This window comes from Myxocyprinus asiaticus, chromosome 2, assembly GCF_019703515.2.
Source record: "Myxocyprinus asiaticus isolate MX2 ecotype Aquarium Trade chromosome 2, UBuf_Myxa_2, whole genome shotgun sequence".
Taxonomy (NCBI): domain Eukaryota; kingdom Metazoa; phylum Chordata; class Actinopteri; order Cypriniformes; family Catostomidae; genus Myxocyprinus; species Myxocyprinus asiaticus.
In genome coordinates, this window is record NC_059345.1 from 47,512,429 (window position 1) to 47,529,401 (window position 16,973).

General features: G+C 37.9%; 1 protein-coding gene across 1 annotated transcript; it reads left to right on the forward strand.

Moving 5' to 3' along the window:
• Nucleotides 1–1,292: 1,292 nt before the first annotated feature.
• Nucleotides 1,293–11,800, forward strand: LOC127409944 (G1/S-specific cyclin-E1). Its single transcript, XM_051644939.1, has 12 exons — nt 1,293–1,719; nt 2,185–2,220; nt 2,364–2,451; nt 2,568–2,630; nt 2,988–3,151; nt 4,241–4,376; nt 5,064–5,210; nt 6,770–6,865; nt 6,994–7,128; nt 7,266–7,377; nt 7,532–7,689; nt 10,721–11,800. Exons 2-12 carry the CDS (start codon nt 2,204–2,206, stop codon nt 10,835–10,837), a joined length of 1,233 nt encoding a protein of 410 aa, XP_051500899.1. The 5' UTR covers nt 1,293–1,719; nt 2,185–2,203; the 3' UTR covers nt 10,838–11,800.
• Nucleotides 11,801–16,973: the final 5,173 nt, after the last annotated feature.

A 16,973-nucleotide genomic window follows, 5' to 3' on the forward strand; every position in this document is an offset into this window, starting at 1 on the left:
GTTCACCTAACAAATATTATGTTTATTTATTTATTTATTTTATTTTTTACATTTGGATTCCTTTACACAGAAGTCATTTACTATTGCCAAGTTAAGGCTGCTCAGTGTCTTTGTAAAGAAGCAATGCCACACAAAAGCCAGACTAAATTATGCCTGCTCTGACCCACCTCAGCTCCTAGCAAAGGCAGGTCTGATGCTGTAAATGAAATGCAGCATCAGAGGAATGTTGTTGTCATGACAGAGCATATGATTTAGTTTCATATTATAAAGTGTAATTTCATTTTTTTCATTCATGTCACATTTCTATAGCCTGTTCATAATTTGATACTCAAAACATTAATCTCACAACATTATTTATGCAATAGAAATGGCTGTGTAAATGTATTTATGCCACCTCTGAGCAGCATCTGTGTAGATACACCTAAATGTCACTTCATATGCAGCTTCTGTGCCATTGTTGCAGTGTAAAGGGATATACACATTCGTGAATAAAACTTAAATACAGAATCATTTGTTCTCTTGATTCTATTCAGCAAAAGGCAACTACTCCCATGAGTAACTTCAATTTTGTAACATTTAGAGTAAATGTGCAAATTATGATATGGTCTTTTATTATTATTTTAGCCACTCGTTTAAAATTGAAACATTTTACTTGGTAAGCTCGTACAGTAGAAATGGACTAACCCATATCATTGTCAGAGTACTGTGTTGCACATTTCACAACTTGTCCAACAGACATTTGATTTCCATCAGCATTGTGACAAGCTGATTTTCATCTTGATGCATTACATGGCCAAATAAAAACAGTTCATGTTTTTTGTTTTTCCCATTCTTGCACAGTCTTTTGTCTCCAGCCATCTGGTGCATTGTGCCCACTAAATGCATCATAAAGATTGGGAATGATTATATTCTTGTTCATGCGTCAAAAAACGTTACGATGTCCCTTTGTGATTTAATAATACATGCATCAAAGCCGTTTTGAAGTTATTTACCAAACGAGCAGGAATGGCACATAATAATCACAACAGAAACTTTATAATGCCACCACAGATACATTTGTGACAAATAATCCAATGACACAGTTTTAAAGCTTCACAAGGGAAAACACATACTAATGGTTGTTGGTTCATTTATTATTTATATACCAGAAGCAAATCAATGGCTGTAATCATTCTGAAAAAAAAAAACACAGTCTATAAATTGTTATGAAAAGATGGACCGTTATATTATATTATTATATCGCTTTAACACGACCCAGGAAACGCATGAATATTCATATATGCTCCGCCCAGTGCACCAGAAACTCTCGGAGACCGAAACACCGGCGAAATGTTTCATGTTTATAAACGTTGTTTGATTGATCATTACATGTTTGCTTTATAATGTGGTTATTTCGCGTGCTCGCCTCGCACCGGTGGCAATCGCAGAGTGGCATTGATCGCAGTGTTTCGCTGTCATTGTATTTTAGCGGAGGTTTTAAATGACCCGCATTGACGGCCCCTTTTAGCCACTGCAGGCGGTTTATAAGCCAAGGCGCAAAATTACTGGCGCCAGCTCAGAGCGAGCTGACTGCGGAACACATCCCAGCACAGCCATATGCCGCCTACATACACACAAATAGGTCAGTTTTACCTAATAATGCCTGTTTAAAACCATCCTATCTCTTGCATCCGAGGATATCCGTGGAGAGGAGTAATTTTCAGAGGGCATCATATTAAGGTAAGTGCATTGCAGACTCTAGGTATCATTGTTAAAGTTCTGTAAAAGTAACATTTAAAAATGTAGGATTGTTTTCAATGGTTCGGGGAAGCTAATTTGGGAATATTGGATTGTCTAGACTTTCTATGAGTTGTTGCGACGCGGGTTCAATGAAATGAGGAATAGTGATTGGCTCGGCCATTTTCTGCCTCCCTTGGGTAGAGCATTGGGAACTTGTATTTTTTAAATAAACCACGAGCAATATCGACATGCACTGGCTTTGTATTTAAAATATAGACTGTATAGTGTGTATATATTTGCTCTTGAAGTGATATGTTGCGTTTTTCGTGTAGTTTTGACCTCTTGAACATTGTGCCCAACTCCACTTCCCCGCGCCCAACACGCTTTGTCAAGACGCGCTTGAGGGGGTTGGGATTAAACGCCACATATCGGACATTTTTCTAAAATAACACTTTTGTCTTTTAGGGACACCCGTGTTGATATCATGCCAAGCAAGAAAGTGTAAGTTTCGTTTTCGTGTCTTTTTAAGTGAGTTCTGTCAATCGAAGTGCATGGGAAAAGTTGCAGCACTGAGCTGGCCAGTAAGTGACTTGCACAGAGTTTTAGCACAATGTGGAAATGTAACAACATCGTTTTCCGTGCAGGTTACAAACAGAACAGGTCAGCAATACAGATGAAGCTCCTAAAGTCGTTTCAGTTCGCTCCAGGAAGAGGAAAGCAGACGTGGCCATTGTAAGAAACAATAATTGCTCTTTTTTTTTTTCTTCTTCTTCTTCTTCTTTTTTCCAGAGTGGAAGACATAATGGTAACTGATGTCTGATTTATTTTTCTTCTTTCTGAATTTACAGCACTTGCAAGATCCAGATGAGGAGGTCTCAGAGATGACCAGAAAGAAACCATGTGCATCTCAGGTATATATATATATGGAAGTTGGCCGATTAGTCATTCTAAACCAAATCCCTCCACTTATGACTCTATTTTAGACTTTTCTGTATGGGCTAAATGCACTGATAATATTGTTCAGTTTTACCTGGGAAGTATATACAGTATTTTTCTTTGTCATCTTTTTATGGATATCATATTAGGATTATTGTCATGGATTGACTATGCAAAGTGAGCTGTCTGTGTGATGGAAGTTCTCTTTCAAAATGGCTTTGAAGCCTGTCCTGGTTGTAGAGGACGGGATAATGTATTTGTTTATATCCGTTAGAGAGCTTACTTTTTTTTTTATTTGGTCCCTCTTTCTCTCTTCTTGTCCTCTTGCTCAGGCCTGCTGGAATCCTGACAAAGGTTACACAAGTCCATGCAGGCGGATCCCCACACCTGATGAAGTTGAGGAACCGGTTGCTGTTGGCAGCATGGGATTTACACAGTACACCTCAGAAAACATTTTCGTAACTCCCACACGCTCTACCCCTCTGCCTGCCCTCTGGTGAGTTATTTGTGATGTCAAACTGTACTTGGCTACCCTGTAGATCAAAAAGATTCGCATAACTACATTTTTTGCAAACCGAACATCTTGTCGTATGAGACACCTTTGACACATTCTTGATGACTGACTTTGTGGTATGGATCGAAATGAAAAAGTTGTGTACCGGAGAATGACATGCATGTTGAACTCTTGTCCTTTGATTCGAACTCAAGTGTGTGTGGCGAAGTCAACATACTAGATTACGATTCTTTGTTATAATGCATTTAGAGACATTGGTTAAAGAAAAAGTTCACCCCAAAAAAATATATATATTTTCCTTTACACACCCCCATACTATCCCAGATGTGTATGACTTTCTTCTGTAGAACACATTAATATTTTTAGAAGAATATTTCAGTTCTGTTGGTCCATACAATGAAAGTGAATGGTGATCAAAACTTTGAAACTCCAAAAAGCACAAAGGCAGCATTCAAGTAATCCATATGACTCCAGAGTTTAATCCATGTCTTTAGAAGCAATACGATCCATCTTGGGTGAGAAGAGACCAAATAAAAAATCATTTTTCACTATAAATCTTGACATCAGCAGTCTCTTTGGCGAACATGATTTCAGGCTCGATTATGCTCTCCACATGCATCAAGCACTAGGAAATGTAAATGAGCTTGAAATCATGATCATGCTTGGAGACTGCAATGTCATGATTTATAGTGAAAAAGGATTTTTAATTTGGTCTCTTCTCACCCAAAACGGATCGTATTGCTTGTAAAGACATGGATTAAACTCTGGAGTCATATGGATTACTTGTATGCTGCCTTTATGTACTTTTTGGAGCTTGAAAGTGTTAGACCCTCTTCACTTGCATTTTATGGACCTACAGAGCTGAGATATTCTTCTAAAAATCTTCATTTTGTGTTCAGCAGAAGAAAGTCCTACACATCTGGAATAGCATGAGGGTGAGCAAATGATGAGAGAATTTTAATTTCAGTGAACTATTTAAGGTTTACAACTTTTATATTCACACATTTTCAGTAGTGCTTAACTAGAAGTTGTGCTTCTTAAAGCTGACTTAATTCAATGTATTTTCCATAGCTGGGCGAGCAAAGATGACGTGTGGAACAACCTGCTAAGAAAAGAGAAACTTTACCTGCGAGATACACATGTTATGAAGAGACATCCAAATCTTCAACCCAAAATGAGAGCTGTTCTACTAGATTGGCTAATGGAGGTTTGTAAACATTGTTTAACCTTCACACGTTTTAATCTTATCTCATTAAAGAGGGGTGGGGATGCTGCATGTTTCTTTACTTTTATTCTTGTCTAAACCTTAAGTTGTTTACAAAGGCAGTTCCCCAAGTTCTGAAGGATTGTGGCTTCTAATCAGGGTATGAAATTAACATTTTTGCCCACCAGCCACAGTAGTGGGTGAATGACCAATTTTACTAACCATTTTGACTTTTCACCAGCCACTTTCATCTCTCTCTCTCTCTCTCTCATATATATATATATATAAAATCTCAGAAACATGCATCTATGGGGTTTCTTTTGTCTGTTCTTCGAAATACAATTAAGTTTGTTTCTTAAAGCGTGTGTCTGATGGCATTATCATGTCACACCGAAACATCTTACAGGTTGCCCACCACAATGGCGGGTAGATGAGCAAAATTGCCACTGTTAATGAAATACCCGCATTTGGCGGGTAGCTGGTGCTAATTTAATTTCCTGCTTCTGATTCTAGTATAGTATTCTAATATAAGTTTTCTTATAGAAATTAATGGTGAATACTAGTCAGTTTTCAAGGAATGGGAGAATAAGAATTGAACAAAAGTGCTTCAAGTGTGGCATGGTTTAACTTCTTTTCAGAAGAAGCTGAGATTTTGAAATTGTGACTCATTCTTTGACTTATGTCTTTCAGGTTTGTGAGGTGTATAAGTTACACAGAGAAACATTTTACTTGAGTCAGGATTACTTTGATCGTTTCATGGCCACACAAGAGAATGTTCTTAAAACAACACTACAGCTTATTGGCATCACCTGTCTCTTCATTGCAGCCAAAATGGAGGTAAGTTTTTCTTAGAAATGCCCAAGTACTGCAACCTAGCGCTAGGTGATCTGGCAAAAATAAAATTCATGATTGATTCCTTTTTTTTTTTTTTACCTTTTAAATGTACTCGACTAAAGTAATTTCAACATGATTCAAATTACTTGTTCTTTATTAGAATTCAAGGCAACCTGGTTAGAGAAATCAAAGTTCTACTTATTGTAGAAAAACATAGGTATGCAAGAAAAACACACAAAAATACAAAGTGCACTACAGAGGAAGTTGTCAACATAGGGTATAGTAAATGTAATTTATTTAAAATAACCCAAAAGTTCAGAAATAATAGTATGAAATACTATTAGCAAAATACTTCTTAGCTAATAAAGGTGTTAATGTTCATCTAAACCAAGTCTATCTAAAAGTTATCTAGAAAGTATCCATTGTGTATTAAACAATTGATTGAATTGAGATTTAAATTGCAATATGGCCTTGTGTGATTTACTAAATGTAAAATGGCTGTGTTTTAAAATCTGACAGTCTGCATTCACCACTTCAGTCAGCACTGTGTGAGCAGCGCAGCAATATGAAATGATACATGATTATCCCTACAATTTTTACAATAAATTATCACAACCTAAATGTTGGCTATAGATGCAGTACACTTGAAACACGTCACAGAACAATGCTATAATTAGCAACCTATCTGAATCATCATGGTGAAAGGAGAGGTGGTGGTTTGATTCTCCCATTTATAGCATATCCATATGATTTGATATGAAGCGCCCATAACTAACAGTTCATGATGGGTATTTAAAGAAAGGAGACCTATTTTGTTCATCAACATGCGCACTATGTCGAGGCCAGTTATGTTCTGATTAAGCCAGTGAATACATGCCTGATGGACGAATTTGAGCTACAATCACACTGGAAATATTACTGGCTTTTATTTCAGTCTCCACGTTGTTAACCTATGTTACATTTCATTTGGAGTGCGCACATATGTGCAGCTGATCAGATTGGAAGCGGCATTAAGCCAAGCGCTATGAACTCAGTTTTGGACAAATCTCAGTTGCCGAGACTGTCAATCCGCACATCTTATCACGTGGCTTGTTGAGCGCATTACCGCGGAGACGTAACGCGTGTGGAGGCGCACGCTATTCTCTGCAGCATCCACGCACAACTCCCCACATGCTCCACCGAGAGTGAGAACCACTAATCGTGGCCACAAGGAGGTTACTCCATGTGACTCTACCCTCCCTAGCAACCGGGCCAATTTGGTTGCTTATCGAGACTTTGCTGGAGTCACTCAGCACACCCCGGATTCGAACTCGCGACTCCAGGGGTGGTAGTCAGTGTCAATACTCACTGAGCTACTCAGGCCCCCAATACGTAAATTAATTAATCGATAATCAAAAAAGTCTCCCAGCTTTACTCCAACCTGAACTTTGCCAAGGGTTTTAATAACATATAAAAAAAAAAGTAATTATCATTTTAAGAACATTAATCTGGAAGCAAGTGCTGCACTTTCCCAAACAATGTAAACTGAAATAAAAATTGGACTTTGTATGATCTTTTCAAAGGAAATTTACCCTCCCAAGGTGCACCAATTTGCTTATGTCAGTGATGGAGCCTGCACGGAGGATGACATTCTTAGCATGGAGATCATCATCATGAAGGTAGATAATCTTCATATTATCATGAAGCTTCTCTAAACTACATTTGAGATACTTGCCTAAGCCTGTATAGTGTGTCTTGATATAAGATGAAGTAATGACTAATCTTAACTCGATTTCTTTTTCATTAGGAGTTGAATTGGAATTTGAGCCCTTTAACCTCAGTGGCTTGGCTCAACATCTACATGCAGATGGCCTATCTGAAGGAGAATACTGAAGTTCTTATGGCCCAGTACCCACAGGCTATGTTTGTACAGATTGCAGAGGTAGGGCTACACATTTCATTTTGTTTCTTTTCCTTTGCTTCAGTCAGGATATTTGTTCATTTTTTTTCCTATGTGTTGTTTTTTTTTTTTTTTTTTTATTTCAGTGGTATCTTATTGTTGCTTCATCTTTTATATAGCTCTTGGATCTGTGTATACTGGATGTAAAAAGTCTAGAGTTCTCCTACAGCCTTCTTGCAGCTTCTGCACTCTTCCACTTCTCTTCTCTGGAACTAGTGATAAAAGTGTCAGGTATGATAGAAACACTAACATTTGTTATGTTTCTGCAGATTGTAACAGAACGTGAATATATGAATTTTCTGTTGATGTGAATCACAAAACAAAGGCTTAAGCCAGTTCTTTAGTGTAATGTGGTTTGAAGTAACCTCTTGTTTTTGGATTCCAGGGCTAAAATGGTGCGATTTGGAGGAGTGTGTAAGATGGATGGTTCCTTTCGCCATGTCAATCCGTGAGGCGGGTAGCTCAACCCTCAAGACATTCAAAGGAATAGCAGCAGATGACATGCACAATATCCAGACTCATGTGCCTTACTTGGAATGGCTGGTTAGTAGACTTGTGTTTCTGAAAAGTTTATTTTAAATTCTATTTTTAGACTTTTGGAACAAATCTGTAGGGCAATTTTAGTCTGAACGCCTTAAAATAGCGCCACTTGCACAGTTTAATTAAATTCAACTCAAATTGTTATCAAGGGAGATAGACTGACTTTAGCCCAGGCTACCAAACGTATTGTATAGAAGAAATGTATCAGTAACATGTTTGTCTGAATGCTTAAAAAAAAAAAAAAAACACCCTTTTTAAAAAAATTTATTTATCCTCTTTTCTCCCAATTTGGAATGCCCAGTTCCCACTACTTAGTAGGTCCTCGTGGTGGCGTGGTTACTCGCCTCAATCCGGGTGGCGGAGGACAAGTCTCAGTTGCCTCTGCTTCTGAGACAGTCAGTGCGCGCATCTTATCACGTGGCTCGTTACGCATGACACCGCGGAGACTCCCAGCATGTGGAGGCTCATGCTACTCTCCATGATCCACACACAACTTACCACGCGCCCCATTGAGAGCAAGAACCACTAATCGTGACCACGAGGAGTTTACCCCATGTGACTCTACCCTCCCTAGCAATTTGGTTGTTTGGAAGACCTGGCTGGAGTCACTCAGCACGCCCTGGATTCGAACTCGCAACTCCAGGGGTGGTAGTCAACGTCAGTACTAGCTGAGCTACCCAGGCCCCCCAACGTCGCCCTTTCTAATATTTCAGTCTGCGCAGGTGAACTGTTTTTCATACACCAACCTGAAAACTCACTGACGTCACTTTGTTCATTCTTAAAGGGGTCGTGAAATCATTTTGTCTTCCGTGAAGTCCCCTGATAATGTTAATTTTTGTAAAAATTTTTTACTAAGACATAATTTAGTAATATTTGATCATTTCCCACCCTGTTTTTGGCCCTCTGTCTGAAACCTAAGCACCTCTTTAAAACTTCAATGTAAACGGCCACTGTTATGATTGGCTAACATCGTGCAGCCCCTCAAGTACAGCCATATTTGAAACTCAATCGAAAGAGAATGGAAAAAGCCCTTCAGCAATATGAAACTACATATCAGGGTTTACACAAAGCATATCCAACACGTTGCATATATTAAACTGTTTACTCAAGCACAAATGTTAACACTTGGCACCATAAACTATCAAACAGTCATGACAGTTGAAATATTCATTAATTAAATTTATGTACTGTTTTGCAGTCACATCCATGCTTCAACTGCCCCATCCTTCAATAAGTAACTTTGCAAAGCTTGAATCGTATTTTGATTGGTTCACAAGCACATACATACATAGTCCAAAGTGGTCCACTAGGGAGTGGTTTGAGAGAGAGGATTGTAAATTGCTTGACTTGCTCTTCTGTGCTCCTGCTCCAGAGCTCTCTGGCTGCCCTTCAGAGCAAGTGCTAGCCGATGAGCTGCCTGTCTTTCGTGCATGCTGAGCAGGTGCTCATGACGTGGTTGTGAGATGTACAAGCTGCCTCGCACTGTTTTTGGAGAGACTCGCCTCTGAATCCAGTGTTTGCAGCTGGGCCCGTAGAGCTTCATTTTGGCGTCTCCTTTTCTGAGTTGTAACTTGACACCGCTGCTTTTAAAAGCGACGCAAGATAAATTACAACAATCAAAGATGTCTGTGTAGTTTATATACAAAAATAATTAATAGTCCAGATGGGTTCCCTTTGGTGTTCAGGAATAGTTAGCCTGACTAGGCCTGTTTGTCCTGTTCTTTCTCTGTGAACAAACTGAAAGACAGTTGGCGGGTCAAGGATGCGATGACGCAAAGTAGACGTTGATGTTTTTTCGCTGTAGAGGTGGTCATGAATTAATGGGCCCCTTAGTGATGTAGTGTAGTCACAGAATTGGAGAACAAGGCATTTTTGCAGCTTGGTTTCAGTAAATGCTTTTATTGCATTGGGGATTAAGTTTTGAGTTCTGAAATTGACAGTATGTTTTTATGGTAGAATCAACTCTCTTATATATAAAAATATCAAGGAAAACTTGATTCCTCATGACATGACCCTTTTAAAGGTGTTCAAAAATCATCGTATTGGAGGTTGACCGATAACTAAGGTGGTGGAAAAGGCAGATAACCGATTAATTGGCCGATATATTTTAAAATCAGCTTCTTAGTCTTGCATTTCTGTGATGGGCTCAGACACTGTTGCTACAATAATCCAAAATGAATAAAATCCCAGGGGCAGTTTATTTTTCAACCAAAATTCCAAGATTTGTTGCATAACGTGGGACTTTTAACTTAAAACAAGCCTAGAACACACCAGAGACTGTTATTTTGAAATGGCTTTATTCCATTACAATGCTCTATATTTAAATATTTGTTTTTTTTAGACTATATTTTACTAGGTGAGGTTTAATGAGAATTTTTTTTATTTTATTATTATTAAAAATATGAAGTTAGAGACATGATGAATGTGTTGGAGCACATTTCCATGTAATCACATTTTACTTTGCATGCCCTCGCTTCAATTTAGAACACTTGATTATAACAAAATATGCATTTAAGTGAGGAAGTATGGATGGAAAATATTGATGAATATTTTCAATGATGAAAGCTGTAGATGCAGCATATCCCTACAAGGCGTCAGTGATTTTGATTTATTTTTATCACCTCTGCTACTGTTATAAGAACTGTAGAATCCTTCATAGCTAGCCACAATGTAACACGGAGGAATAAAAAAACAAAAGCATATCCTAGATTTTTGCCGATAACCTATAGTTTAAAAGTATCAGTAAAACCTACATTGTATGTAACTTTTGTCTGTAAAGTGATTTAAATGATTTTGACTGCCACCTCTATGCACCGCTCTGAGTTTTGCATGTAATACCTGTGCTTTGTCCTACCTGTGAGTTGGCATGTTGGGGGTTTTTTTTTTCCTCTGTGTGACCTAAGTGTTCAAGAACATTACAGAATTTTGCATACATTTTTCCAGGCCAAGCATTCATTTACTGAACACTGTCATGTGCCTTTATTTTTCCTGGCCTGAAGTTTTCTTGTTTCTTTCATTTTTATTATTTTTTTAGGGAAGGGTGCACTCCTATCAGCTAGTGGACATTGAGAGCAGTCGGAGGTCTCCAGTTCCATCTGGAGTGCTCACTCCACCACCCAGCAGTGAGAAGCCTGAGAGCGCAGTCTCTTGACTTCCTTTCATATATGGAATAGGACACAGCCCTGACTGATGAATTAAATTGAAACGCAACAAAATGATGGCATTACAGGACAAACCTAAGCATTGATTCACTGACACGAAACCAAAAATGTCATGTTTATTTTCATGTGAGACTTGAAAGACATACTTTTGTTGTATTAATGGCCCAAAGTTGTTTTAATATATATTAGAATTGGTTTACAAATGTAGACTACCTGCCAAAATCTCAGAGCTGCTGCTGGCTCTGATTGCTGCTAAAAGAGGGTGGGACTGGAGCAGATGGGACGATGACCACAGAGATCCTTACACAAATATGTGCATGGGTTTTTGGGGCTCAGGTTGCCATTTGGACCAGCAAAATCCTGACAGGTTGTCATGGGGACTCAAGGATCCAACGCCAGGAAGGACCAGAGAAATCACCAGCTTCAGAAGCTAGGACTTTTCTCTGGTTGCCTCCCTGAGTGTGTTTTTAACCAAATTTGATTATTGCCCTTTTTAAAGGTTGTTTTTAAATGAGATGCTGCTACATTTCTTTATATCATATGTCTAAATAAAGCCACTGTCTCAGACAGTTTCTAAGTTTACCACGCTAGTTTGTTTCTTAAGGTGATGTGTAATTGACTGCTAAACATGAATGCATTTGCTGTATGAGATTTTCTTGTCACTGAGATACAATATATATATCTATCTGTGTCCCTTTTCTAATGGGCTTTTTTTTAAGAGCAATGCTTTGCATTACATTTGACAAATTTTGCAATGAAATGAGGAAAGAATCAAATAAATGAATACATAGTTTGTTGTCTTAAGCATTTTTGCTATCAGTCTAGCCAACATTTAACTTTCATTTTACTAACTATACATCCAAAGTGTACAGATTTTAAACACAAAAAATCAAGTGTTTGTAATTGGACATGCACAGAAGCAGCCCATTTTGGTGTTTAGAGGAACTGAAATAAATACATTACTGTGTATGCAACCAGTTGGGGGGTGCAATTACTCGTTCTTTTTTTTTTTTTAAGTGGGAGTCACAAAAGTAGCCGATTTTACTGAAGAGCATCATCATGTTTAAGCTCTATGAAATGTCACAAAATGGTGAACAGGGCCTGTAATGGCTGTATAGCACATTTACATACACAGTGCCCTCTGCTTGCCATCTGAGATTGCGTGTGTAAATGAGAGACATAAGACATGATCCACTAGATGTCAGTGTGATGCTTTGTCTGTCAAAATCAGAAGGCTGGACTTGAGATCTGTGAGCTTCTCAACAGATGCTGCTGAGACAAGGGTAATACATTACTACACTGCACACTGACAATCGCTCTGCTGCCTATGTCTGGCAATGTTTAGGTGCTATGCTGGTGACTGGAATGTGCTCAAGGCAATTTCAGTTTTGGCTTTTTCATTTAAGATGGCATATCAGAATGTGGGACTATATGCTTTGTATTATTTCTGAGACAATGAAAAGAAATGGTACATGCTATAAGACAGACAAGGGCAATTAAAAAAATCTCACATGCTGTGGTTAGATTAAGCATTTGATAAGAGTTTTGGAGAGGGATACATGAAAGCTTCTCAACCTGCTGATCTCTGATCAACTCATTGTCTCTGCTAAGCCTTGCTTAAGTTGTCAGTGAATGGGGTCCCACATCACTATTCTGTATTTAACAGTGTGGCAGCAGGATGGCTACAATGCAGTCTCTTAAAAAAGCTGTTTGGAGGTCAACACTAAGGAGGAGGAGGGGTCTTTTCTCCAGCAGACAGACCCTGGGGGTTCGGGAGGCCCTCAGGCAAGCAACAGCTGTTGTGCTCAATGTTCCCTTTTGTTCTCTCTGCACAGGCGCTGGTGGCAGCAGCAGCAGGTGCCCATTGGATGATCTCCCAGCCACCACTGCCAAGAGTCACACCTAGTCAGAGCTGTATGTTCCTTGTCTGCCACTAATATTCATAAAGCCAGGGCCTACTATGACAAAATTCTGGTCAAACTATATGTGAAATAGAATGAGACAGACACAATGAGTAGAGATTTTCATGATGACTGTACTGTACACATTTCGAGCAATGTTGGATAAAGATGTTTTTTAAAGCAATTTGAAGCCAGTGTCCTTAGCAATGAACTGCAATGTATCCAAATATATATATATATATATATATATATATATATATATATATATATATATATCTATATCATGAACAGTTAAAACTGCCCCATTGAGCAATAATTATACGTGCAATACACAGCTTAATCTATTTATATTTATCCAACATACCATACCTCTTCTGTCATTACATTCCCTTGCTTCTGTATATAACAGATTTGTATTTGTATATTGTACAGACGTTTACAGGTACATCTCATGTCGTTCTTCTGAAAAGTATAATAATTTATGCACTCAGTACTTGGTCGGGGCTCCTTTTGCCCGAATTACTGCATCAATGCGGCGTGGCATGGAGGCAATCAGCCTGTGGCACTGCTGAGGTGTTATGGAAGCCCAGGTTGCTTTGATGGTGTCTCTCATTTTCCTCTTGACAATACCCCATAGATTCTCTATGGGGCTCAGGTCAGGCGAGTTGGCTGGCCAATCAAGCACAGTAATACCATGGTCAGCAAACCAGGTACTAGTAGTTTTGGCACTGTGGGCAGGTGCCAAGTCCTGCTGGAAAAGGAAATCAGCATCTCCAGAAAGCTTGTCAGCAGATGGAAGCATGAAGTGCCTAAAATCTCCTGGTAGACGGCTGTATTGACTCTTGACTTGAGAAAACACAGTGGACCAACACCAGCAGATGACATGGCACCCCAAATCATCACTGACTGTGGAAACTTCACACTGGACTTCAAGCAACTTGGATTCTGTGTCCCACTCTACCTCTAGACTCTGGGACCTTGATTTCCAAATGAAATGCAAAATTTACTTTCATCTGAAAAGAGGACTTTGGTCCACTGAGCAATAATTATTTGCAATAATTTGTGCAAAAGGAGCCCCGACCAAGTATTGAGTGCATAAATTAACATACTTTTCAGAAGGTCGACATTTCTGTATTATAAATTCTTTATTCTAATATTTTGAGATACTGGATTTTTGATTTCCATGAGCTGTAAGCCATAATCATCAAGATTTAAACAAAAAAAAAAGGCTTGAAATATTTCACTTTATGTGTAATGAATCTAGAACTTTTCCACAATATTCTAATTTTTTGAGATGCACCTGTATATATATATATATATATATATCCAGTGTTGGGGAATAACGGAATACATGTAACAGGATTACGTATTTAAAATATAAATTATAAGTAACTGTATTCCACTACAGTTACAATTTAAATAATTGGTATTTAGAATACAGTTACATTCAAAAAGTATTTTGATTACTGGAGAGATTACTTTGCATTTTATTGTCATTTGTTTCATTTAATATTTAGTCCTTTCAGATGGAAAACATTTATACATATAAATGATGCGATCCAAAGTGCATTTGAACAGCAGTGAAACACTTTCTTATGATGTGTTACATTCATACGAGCAGACAGAGAAGTAAGTTTGAAGTAAGTTTGGAGCAGAAGAAATAGAAATAAACCTTGTGTAAATTGTCAGCTTTACGCTAAGCTAAAATGCTATTTCTTGCCATTTTACATGCACGTTACCAGGCACGATCATATTTTTTTATCAAGAAAATTCACGTTGGATCATAATTTCTTTTTTTCTAGTAAGACCTTTGATATTAGGGCAAAAATCATATTCTTGATAATAATATTTGTATTGTTTTCCTGTAAAAATATCAAAATATCCTTAAAAGAAGATCAATTTGATTTATCTTGTTTTAGAAACAACACTGCATAAGATATTTAGGTTTTTCAGAGAATGTATTTTTAACATGTGTATTTTGTCTTACTGTACTGGCAGAGTTTTTATAGTCAAAACAAGTGAAAAAATCTACCAGTGCTGAAGAAGTAAGAAATTCGCTGTCTTAGGTCAGTTATGATCACTACTTTATATTAAGAATGTGAAATGTCAGAATAATAGTAGAGATAATTATTTATTTCAGCTTTTATTACTTTTATTACTTTCATCACATTCCCAGTGGGTGAGAAGTTTACATACACTTTGTTAGTATTTGGTAGCATTGTCTTTAAATTGTTTAACTTGGGTCAAACGTTTTGGGTCGCCTTCCACAAGCTTCTCACAATAAGTTGCTGGAATTTTGGCCCATTCCTCCAGACAGAACTGAGTCAGGTTTGTAGGCCTCCTTGCTCGCACACACTTTTTCAGTTCTGCCCACAAAATTTTCTATCAGATTGAGGTCAGGGCTTTGTGATGGCCACTCCAATACCTTGACTTTGTTGTCCTTAAGCCATTTTGCAACATCTTTGGAGGTGTGCTTGGGGTCATTGTCCATTTGGAAGACCCATTTGCAACAGAACTTTAACTTCCTGGCTGATGTCTTGAGATGTTGCTTCAATATATCCACATATTTTTCCTTCTCATGATGCCATCTATTTTGTGAAGTGCACCAGTCCCTCCTGCAGCAAAGCACCCCCAAAACATGATGCTGCCACCCCCATGCTTCACGGTTGGGATCATGCTCTTCGGCTTGCAAACCTCACCCTTTTTCCTCCAAACAAAACGATGGTCATTATGGCCAAAACATTACATTTTGGTTTAATCAGACTAGAGGACATTTCTCCAAAAAGTAAGATCTTTGTCCCTATGTGCACTTGCAAACTATATTCTGGCTTTATATGCCATTTTTGGAGCAGTGGCTTGTTCACTTTTCGCACCAAACTATGTTCATCTCTAGGAGACAGAATGCATCTCCTTCCAGAGCGGTATGATGGCTGCGTGGTCCCATGGTGTTTATACTTGCATACTATTTGTACAGATGAACGTAGTACCTTCAGGCATTTGGAAATTGCTCCCAAGTATGGACCAGACTTGTGGAGGTCCACAATTTATTTCTGAGGTCTTGGCTGATTTCTTTTGATTTTCCCATGATGTCAAGCAAAGATGCACTGAGTTTGAAGGTAGGTCTTAAAATACATCCACATGTACACCTCCAATTCAGTACACCTCCTATCAGAAGCTAATTGGCTAATTGTCTAAAGGCTTGACATCATTTTCTGGAATTTTCCAAGCTGCTTAAAGGCAGAGTTAACTTAGTGTATGTAAACTTCTGTGATATAGTCAATTAAAAGTGAAACAATCTGCCTATAAACAATTGTTGGAAAGATTACTCATGTCATTCACAAAGTAGATGTCCTAAATGACTTGCCAAAACTATATAGTTTGCTAATATGAAATCTGTGGAGTGGTTAAAAAAATGAGTTTTAATGACTTCAACCTAAGTGTATGTAAACCTCTGACTTCAACTGCATATATATATATATATACAGGTATAGAAAACATTTTGTTCTAATTGCTTTATAGGCAAATAACATAATCTGGGTGTTTAAGAGCTTTGTCTGTCTGTAAAACACTCCAGTAAACATTGCAGCAGACACAGGAACAACTTTCAATTCAAACTTACAATGGGTCAGTGTTTCCAGTCCTTGAGTAGATTGCTTGTTTGTAATTGTTGTTTGAGTAGTTCAGGTGCTGTAAGTGTTTAATTATTATTAGCAGCCTCCATGCATTAATGACTTTGTATTGTGTTGAGTCTCCTGTGTAGATTGGGTGGGAAGTAATTGTTGTAATTGAGCTAATTCCTTTAGATGACTCCTTTTTTGATCTAGAGTCACTTATTTTTAGGCAAAATATCACCTTGTGCTTTTCTCTGATTGTTAGCAGGTCATCCTATTCAAAAGCCCCCTACTGTTCTTGGAGGTAGTTGGTGCTGAAAGGCTGTTTTCATGCACAACTTTTCTTCAATTGAGAAAATGTAATCTTTTACCGAATGTTTTTCCCTGAAAACTGCTCAGCTAATTGGTCATAAGTGATTGTTTTTTTTTTTTTTTTTTTTTTTTTTTTTTTTAATAGAGTGCGTATATACCTCTGCAAATTACTTATCTCTAATGAGCCTTTACTTTTATAAAAAGTTAATCTTAATTTAAAGAATGTGTCATTCCAAAACAAGTTTACCTGCACCCTGCTTCCAATTGTTGGTCAAGAAACTGTCACAAAAGAAGAAAATGTT